At 57.1% G+C, this 8436-nt stretch overlaps 1 protein-coding gene across 2 annotated transcripts; it reads right to left on the bottom strand.

Annotated features, from left to right (window-relative positions):
• Window positions 1–420: 420 nt before the first annotated feature.
• LOC106738888 (uncharacterized) lies at window positions 421–5228 on the bottom strand. Of its 2 annotated transcripts, none has more exons than XM_059714322.1 (4): window positions 4165–5228; window positions 3377–3425; window positions 3150–3192; window positions 421–3012 (listed from the first exon to the last, which is right to left on the bottom strand). In XM_059714322.1, the coding sequence occupies exons 1-4, from the start codon at window positions 4234–4236 to the stop codon at window positions 540–542; spliced, it is 2637 nt and encodes an 878-aa protein (XP_059570305.1). In that variant the 5' UTR covers window positions 4237–5228; the 3' UTR covers window positions 421–539. The 2 variants fall into 2 exon arrangements, with proteins under 2 accessions (XP_059570305.1, XP_059570304.1); XM_059714321.1 differs by having other exon boundaries at window positions 3150–3195.
• Window positions 5229–8436: the final 3208 nt, after the last annotated feature.

The raw sequence follows: 8436 nt of genomic DNA on the forward strand, positions 1-8436 counted from the left end.
CAAATTTCCCCCTAAGAAAGGTTAGCTTCATCAGTCAGGAGCATTAAGGAGAGAGAAACGTTAGCACCTTACACCTGTGAAGTGAAGAACAATGGGCCATTGATTCCTTCAGTAATAAAGCAAGGTTGAGTTGCACCTTTATAAACTAATTAAATAAGACAAATATGCACAGAGAGCATAAGCTTTCCAAATATATATACAGACAGACAGACAGAGCACAAGCCTCTTTCGATCTTATTTCATCTAAAACCTGCCGTCTGACTGACTTCAGGCTCTCATGGCTCGGCACCTCTTCCCTTTCTCTGCACCCTTCATTTCACAGAAATCAGCACCCACGAAAGTAGTGAATCCCCTGTCTGACCTCATCCATGGGGAAACGGGCGCAAGAAAAACACCTGGAGCACATTCATCAAGAACAACCTTTACTAAGAGAGACAGTGCCCTAGAAGTAGACCAGGAGGGTGAGCACCTGCCCGAGCCCAGGGAGAAGGTGCATTCCTGGGTGTCCCTCCCAGCAGGCAGGTGGGGACTGGGAGGTATCAATGGGGCACCACCTTGGAGGCCTGATGGTGCAAGGGAGGCTTTGTGAGCCTGATGTTGGGGACCTTGTTCCGTGGATCCCGGGACAGCCGGGCCCTCATGCTGAGGCACAGCTTGGAGAAGGTGCGCTGGAGGCACCTCAGGAAGCGGCGGCACAAAGGGACCTTTTCTCTGGGCACCGATGAGGTCCTGGTCTGGCGTTTCCTTTCTCTGGTGGCCAGGAGAGAAGTGGCTCCATCCATCTGCTGGGGGAAGTCTGCGGTGCTGGTGCCGACAGAGACAGTTTGGGGTCGTTTGTGGGGAGCTCTCAGCCTCCTGTCCTGCCTCTTGCTCCCTCTCTCCAGGGGCCTCTGGTCCAGATTGGAAGGACCCAAGGGGTCCCCTGGAGATGAGCGCTGAGGCTCTTCAAGGGGTCCCTGGCAGCCACCAGGGCCCAAAGAGCCACCTGGCTTCCTCCCCTGCTTCTTGCTACACGTTTGATAGACCCCATCCGGGGCTTGGGATGTGCGGAGCCAGACGTTCGTGGCATTGTCCACCCCCTGCTCAGATGTCCCTGCCTTCGCCTGACCCTTCACCCCCTTCCGTGTCCCCCGGGAACCCCCTGTGGGCGGCCCCTCCTGAGCTGGCCCGCCGGGGGCATCTAGCCTGTAGCTCAGGCTCATCTTGTGGGCGCGGACTTGGCCTTGAGTCTGGACATCCAGCTGGGTGGAGAAGGCAGCTGGCACAGGGGCCTGGTGGGGGCAAATGGCACTGACACCCTGGGGGCACTGCTTCTTCAGCAGGTCAGCAACGAACTGGAGCTGCAGGTCATGAGCGCTGAGGGAGGTCAGGATGGAGCCCAGGAGCTGCGCCAGGTCAGGGGGCTCTACGTGGTCTGGCCTGGGTCCAGGCCTGGCTGCCCCCACAGGGCACTTCTTGGTCCCTCCCTCCTTCCACGGCCAAGGGCCTGGCTCTGCACCCCGTCCCCTCTCCCTGGGGAGCCTGTCGGTGTCTCCAGGGGTGCCGGCTAGGCTTTTTCTTGCCACAGCCCTCGAGCTGGTAGCATGGGTTGCTTTTCCCTGCTGGGGCTGGCTGGAGCCAGGGGGTCTCCCCTGACTGGGTCCCATCCTGCTTTCCCCACCAGGCTTGTGGATTGGCTCTGGGGGCAGCACTGAGGCTGGTCGGTGCCTCCACGCAGGCATGGAGGTCTGAGATAATGGGACATCGGTCCCCGGGGATATCTCTGAGCCTGGGGGCAGCTGGGAGACCCATTGATCCCGTTCCCAGCTGGTCTCAAGGCTGCTGTGCTGGAGGCCCCTTCCTGCACCCACCATGGAGCTTGTTGAGGCCTTGGGGCTTCTTGCCATGACCCTTGTGATCTTCTGGAGCAGCCCCTGAAGCTCCTTCAGGCTGCAGCTGGCACCAAGCTGCCCAGAGTCTCCTGGCCAGACCGCACGGGCTGGCTTTCCCTCCAGGCCACAGACGTAGGGGAGGTCAGGTGCCTGCCCACCAGCCTGATGCAGCTCTCGGCTCCCAGTTGCCACTGGCTGCCCACTGGGCGCCCCCCTCTGCCCTCTGGGGTGCCAGGCAGGGGGCAGCTGGGTGCCTTTCCTGGGCTGCTCCAGGCTCCACCACTCCCTTCCTCCATGGCGGCCTCTCACTGGGGTGGGAAGGAGGCATCTGGTGCTGCTTGTTGCATCTTCGTTGGTGGTGCCCCATGGGTGGGACAGGTCCTTCTTTTCTGGGTCAGTCTCTGCCCCTGAGGGCATTAGGCAAGAGGCCGGGCCTGGCTCCTCAGTCACCTCCTGCAGCTGCTTCCCCACGAGGTGCCGCTCTGACTCCTCCTGGGAAGCACAACCATCCTCAGATGGGTCTGGGACCTTGGTTCTGGCTTCCCCTGGCAACACGGTGGTGTCTGCAGGATCCTGCTTGCCCGGAGGCTCTGGGGCCAGGAGGTGCAGCTTCCCCTGCAGGCTGGTGCACCCCAGTGGCCTGCAGGGGTTCGGGGGGGGGTGGCGGTGCTCTGGGCCCTTCTCTGGCTCAGGCATGCCGCAAGGCTTCCCCCGAGGATGGGAATGGGCGGCTGAGGTAGTCTCTTTCCCACACGGAGCCATCCCCTGGGACCCGTGGGCCAGTGGAGGCTGTGTCTCCGGGCTCTCCTGCTGGAAAGAAGGCTGCAGACTGGTGTCAGCATGGGGCACAGGCTGGCTCAGGGCAGCCTCAGGGAGGCTCATGACCCTCAGGGCCCGGCAGGGCAAGGGCTTTGGGAGGCAGACACAGGGCTCCTGGGTGTCCAATCCCGGAGGCCGCATGGCCTTAATCTGTGGCTCCTCCGTCTTCACAGCCTCAGCCTCCTCACACTGTGGCGGCTCCTCAGGCAGGGCAGGCAGCGGGTTCAGGTCTCTTAACAGGTGCCAGGTCACATGCGTGAGCCTCCTCTCCACCAGCTGCAGTGTGCGCTCGAGGTTGAGCCTGTGCCCAGGCATGGGGCAGCTGCAGGACAAAGAGGAGGGCATCTCCTATGGCTGCATTGCCCCCTCCCCTCCTCCCTTTCCTGAGCCAGCCCCATCCCTGGCAGAAAGGGGTCTCTCAGGCCCCGGGAGGCTGCAGGGGCACGGGGCAGTGCTTACTGTGTGCACTGGCGTGGCGGTGTCTCCTCCACGTGTCCCCAAGCTGCTGTAAGGGAGAGAGGAAGGAGCTGGCGTGGGCCTGGGGAGACTCTGCCCCTCCCCAGCCGGCACCCCCAGCCTGTGAGCGGGGCCCTGGCTGCTCCTCCGTGGCTCCCATGGGCTGGGAGGAGGCAGGGGGCCGTGCTCTCTCCTGCCCCTGCCCCAGGCCAGGGCCCGAGGCTACTCACCTCCCAGCTTGGCTCTTCCCAGTATCTTCCTTGGCCTCCGACGAACGCTCTGCACACACAGAGAGAGCAGCGGGTTAGAAGACAGCTCCCTGGACCCCACAGGGCCGGAGAACTGGTGCCCGCCCGGCAGGTCCCACCATCCCCACGGGGACCCTGAGCAGAGGGACAAGACCCTCTAGCCAGGAGCCTGTCGTCCCAGCAGGAGCATTAGCACAGCCCTGTCACCATCCCCGGCCTCAGTTGCAGCCGACACCCAACGCCTCTAAAAACAGTTTTTGTTTTGTTTAGTTCAGGTTTTATTAAAAGAAATGTTTCATGTCCCAAGCCAAACCAGCCAAATCGAGTCTAAATTCATGAGTCAGTCCAAACCATAAGTGGCCTACAACTGGCAAACATCCTCCACCCCCGCCAGGGGCTTCAGATATTGCCAAAGTCTTTTGGCGGGCATCCTACGTGCAGGCCCGAGTCCAGAGACTTGGTGTTAAGATGCCCCCAAGTTTCGCCTGCCCTCAGTCATACATACGGCCGCAGATGCAAGCTAGGGAGGAGCCTCCCATTTCCAGAAAGTGGGCTTGAAGCCCCAACACCGAGGCGGGTACTAAACCATGCCAGGGGAACAGTTATCCCTGGGAGCACTCAAGGAAACTGCCTTAATTGACCCAGATCCAGGGTGTTTCCCCTGCCTCTAAAAGAGGGTTAAGAACATCCTGACACATGGAGCAGAAAGGAGAGGAGGAGACATCCAGCAAAGCCCAGAAGCCTCCTCCCCTCTGCCCCCCCACACCTACCTGCAAATCCAAAAGCCAAAAGGCTACTTGGGTTCCCAGTATAACCAGGATGAATTCAATGAGAAAATCCATACTGGTAAGTTGCCAGGTTGGTGGAGCAGAAGATACAACAACCTCCCTCCTCCACCTCTTTCTTGGCAACTGCCCACCTGAGGGTCCCTGGGCCCTAGGAGGTAGTCAGGGAGTGACATCATCGTGAGGTCAGAATGGGAGGGTCCTTGTGAGCTCATAAGGGGGCAACAGACCCTGCCTGGCTGCACTCAGGGCATGAACTACTCTGGGGGGAGCAAACCCATGGGGATGTAGCTGCAGAGAGGGAACATAGGCTTTTGATGCTGGGGTCCCCTAGCATTTTAGCCAAGCTGCTAGGATGAAACTTCCAGGAGTCCTGGATCCCAGAACTAGTGATCTATGGATGAAACCTAGGAGTCCTGGATCCGAACTACCAGCTCCTTCCTTCACGGCACCAAGCCATCTCCTCCACACTGAATTAAGCACAGAAGTGCTATATACTGGGTCAGACCACAGGTCTGTCTTGCCCAGTCTCTTGTGTCACATCATGGCAGACAGCACATGCTGGAAGGGAGAGTAAACTGTGTCTGACCAGGGCTAGCCATGGTTTCCTACTTGCAGCCTCCAGCATCTATGGTCTAGGAAGCCCTGATTCAGAGGCCGTGCCCCTCACTCCTTCTTGAGATGCGGGGACCAGACCTGGGCACAGTCTTCAGTGTGTGGGGGCACCATGGATTTATAAAGGGGAAACCTGAGACTTTATTTCATTTACAATTCTCTTCTTTAGCCATCGAGCTGGTATTTTTTAGCCAGCTGTCCGCAATTACTCCCAGATCTCTTTCCTGTGTGGTACCAGCTCATGTAGAGCCCATAATAGGTAAAGCATGGGTTATTTTTGCCCATTTGCATCACTTTACACTTATCAATGCTGGATTTTTATCTGCCATTTCATTGCCCATTCACTCAATCATGCAGGATCCTTCTGTAGTTCCTTGCAGTCCACCTGGGTGTTTCCCACCTGGAATCACTTTGTGTCATCTTGCCGCTACCCCCCTTTTCCTTAATGTTTCAGCTTGGAAATAGCCAGCTGCTGTCTGAGGCTTCAAAGGAAGGCCCCAAACCAAGAACTAACCACTGCATCAGATGCCAGGTTCTGCCTTTAAGGGGAATAAATATTTCTTTCTGGCCCCTACAGCCCCCAGCAACAACCAGCAGGTACCTGAGGCACAGGATGAACCCAGAAATTACAACCCCATGGCACATGCATGCATAACAGTGTGCTCTATGAGCTAATTAAATGCGTGGCAGGGAGAAAGAGGAGAAAGGAAGGAAAATTGAGTGGCCGGGGGTGGGGGGGGGGGGGAGCTAGGCTGGGGGGAGGGGCTGCCCAGGCTGGGGAGACTCACGGAGATCTGGAAGCCAGAACGTGGCTTAGGTAGATCCACGCTAGAGGCCAGTGCTGACGCACCAAATTTTGATGCCTGGGACAAACCCCGCAGTGGCAGCCCGCCCTAGCCCCCTGCACAGATCGGGGGGGCACCCCCCCATGCTTGCAAGGAGTGTACGCAGCAGCAGAAGCCACCCTTTTCCCATCCCCATCTCCCCAGATAAGTCCCTCACGGCTCCGTCCTGTGCCCGCCCCAGCTGGGCAGTGCCTCTTGGCGTCCCCTTCGCTTCGGCACCCAGGGCGGTCGCCCCACTTGGCCCCGCCTTGCTACGGCACTGCTGGAGGCCACATCCTTGGAGCATGCCAATGTAATGAGGTGGAGATGCTGAGGCTGTACCGCTGTGCAGCGTAAGCAGGATGCCACGCAGTGCCTGGAATAAGGACATAAAACTGGGTCAGACCAATGATCCATCTAGCTTGGTATCCTGTCTTCGACACGGAGGCCTGATGTTCTCCTGGTGGGCCGAGACCCACAGCCCAACAAATAGGCTGGTCTGACAACGCCAGAGGGAGAACATTGAACTGAGTATCTCTAGAGCAAGGCAGGGGCTGGACTCGATGACCTATAGAGCTCCCTTCCAGCCCGACTTCTCTATGATTTTCATGAGCTTCCTCTTCTTCAATACCCTTCCTAGCATCCACCTCATTGGGTCTGAGACGCCAGAGGAAACATCTTTGACCTTCCTACTCTACAGCCAAGAATAGCTCTAGCTTCTCTGAATTTACCCAGTCCCCTGCTGAACCTAGTTGTGCTATCTCCACCACTTCCCATAACAATAAATGCCATCCGTCAATGTGTTGGGTCAAAAAAATCCTTTAGCTTGTTAGTTTTAAACCTACCACCTACGAATCTCAGCAGGTGCCCCCAAGGTTTAGTTTTGTAGGACTCAGTCAACAACGGTTCCCTGTTCATTTGGTCCATACCTCTATCCTACCCCCACTCAGCCTGCTGCTTTCCAAGGAGAAGGGTCTGAGCCTTTTTAGTCTCTCCTGGTATGGCAACAGCTCCAGGCCCCTAATCCTTTGGGCTGCCCTTCTCTGAACTTCTAATTGTACAGCATCCTTTTTGGAGATGCAGGAACCTGAATGGCACAAGGGTTCAGATGTGGGAGTCCCACTGACATGTATAATAGCATAACAATGTTCTCTGGTTTGCTTTCTATTCTCTTCTTAATGTTGCCCAATATATTATATTGGCTTTTTAGGGTCACTGCTGGATACGGGACTGATTTCCTTTCTCAGGGAGCACCAACCTCTGGTTTGGAAACGAGAAAGTTAAGGAGAGAATAGGATAGGGGTCAACACAATCAGGAAGGGCTGGGACCAAAGGCACAGGCTGGCCTGGGTGTGCAGAGCTATTATCTGCAGCTGGTGGTAATGTCCTCAGTGAGACAGGCCTGGACGGTCCCCTGGCTTGGCACTAGATCACAGCAAAGCAGGGCTAGAAGGGACCTCGCAAGGGCACGTCTAGTCCAGCCCCCTGCTCAAGGCTGCATCATCCCTGCCTGGGGGTGGGGAGGAGGGTATTTGAGAGACAGTGCCCCTCATAATTTGAAGGGTTGCATTCATGGGTTTTAACTCTCTCAGTTTTGCACATTCCATCTCATAAGCCAGAATTTTAAGGATCCTGGGAGTCCATTTGTAGCCAGCACCCCCTCCCCCCGCCCATGGGCTTCGCTCTGGCCATACTGCCCGCAGGGGAGGGGGAGGCAGGCTCCAAGCTCTGCTCTGCCCTGGCGCAGCAGCCACTGCCTCCCGCAGGCGGCCCCTGGGGCTAGGGCACTGCTGCGGGGGGCAAGGGCTGTGCACCTGGGTCCCTGGCCCTGTAGCCCTGACAGCTGTGGGCCCCCTCCAGCAGGCCTGAGGGGTAAGGGGCGCTGTGGGTGGGGAGCGAGAGCACCAGCATTGACCAGGGCGCTGTGGGTGGGGAGTGACAGAGTGGGGGGATTTTAATCAGAGAAGTTGAAATTTTTTAACAGAGGAAACCAGAATCCCTGTTCATCAGTCTCATCGCCCAGGCTCCTGATCATTCGTGACCCTGAGCTGGACTTTTTCCATCTCTCCACATCCTTCTTCAAGCGCAGGGCCCAAAACAGGACACAGGGCTCCAGGAGAGGCCTCATCAATGCGGTACAGAGCAGAGGGATCGATACAGGCCCTGCTACACGTTCAAATTAAAGCCAGATCAAAACCAGCCACAGAGTTGTTACATATCTTCAAGCGCTGACTTCATGGCTGGTCGATTCTTTTCACCACTAGACAGTCACAGTTATCGTGTGATCGTTACTTTGATCCTGTTGCCCGTCTAGACTTATGGCGCGATTCATCAGTTCATTATGTAACAATCACTTTGTCCTCGCAGCTGATCTCACCTCGCCCATGGCCACGGGGCCAGTTTAAATTTATTACGCAATTCATCAGGCACTTGCGCAATACACATAACGCGTCGCAAGCGCCTTCCCTGGACTTGATAGTGACTCTCCTGTTAATCCACCATGAGCTTTACAAGCAGAGTGACGCTGTTGGCTCCGAGTCAACTGAAGCTTAATTCTTAAGACTTGCAAAATGCTACCTAGCATCCTTTTGACCCCAATACCACCCCGTGCTGGCAGTAGCCAGAACCATCACCCCCCCCCCCAGCACATCTGGGCCCCCATGGGAACAGGACATGAGGCAGCACCTGGGCACCACTGGTGGCACCCACCAGGCAGCAAGCTGTGCCTCAGCTGGCATTTGGAAGCTGTCTTTGCCTGGCTGCTAGGATGCAGCGGGTCCTTTAAGGGTAGAATGTTGGGGAGGCCAAGATTCCACCC

This window comes from Alligator mississippiensis, chromosome 11 (assembly GCF_030867095.1).
Source record: "Alligator mississippiensis isolate rAllMis1 chromosome 11, rAllMis1, whole genome shotgun sequence".
NCBI lineage: Eukaryota > Metazoa > Chordata > Crocodylia > Alligatoridae > Alligator > Alligator mississippiensis.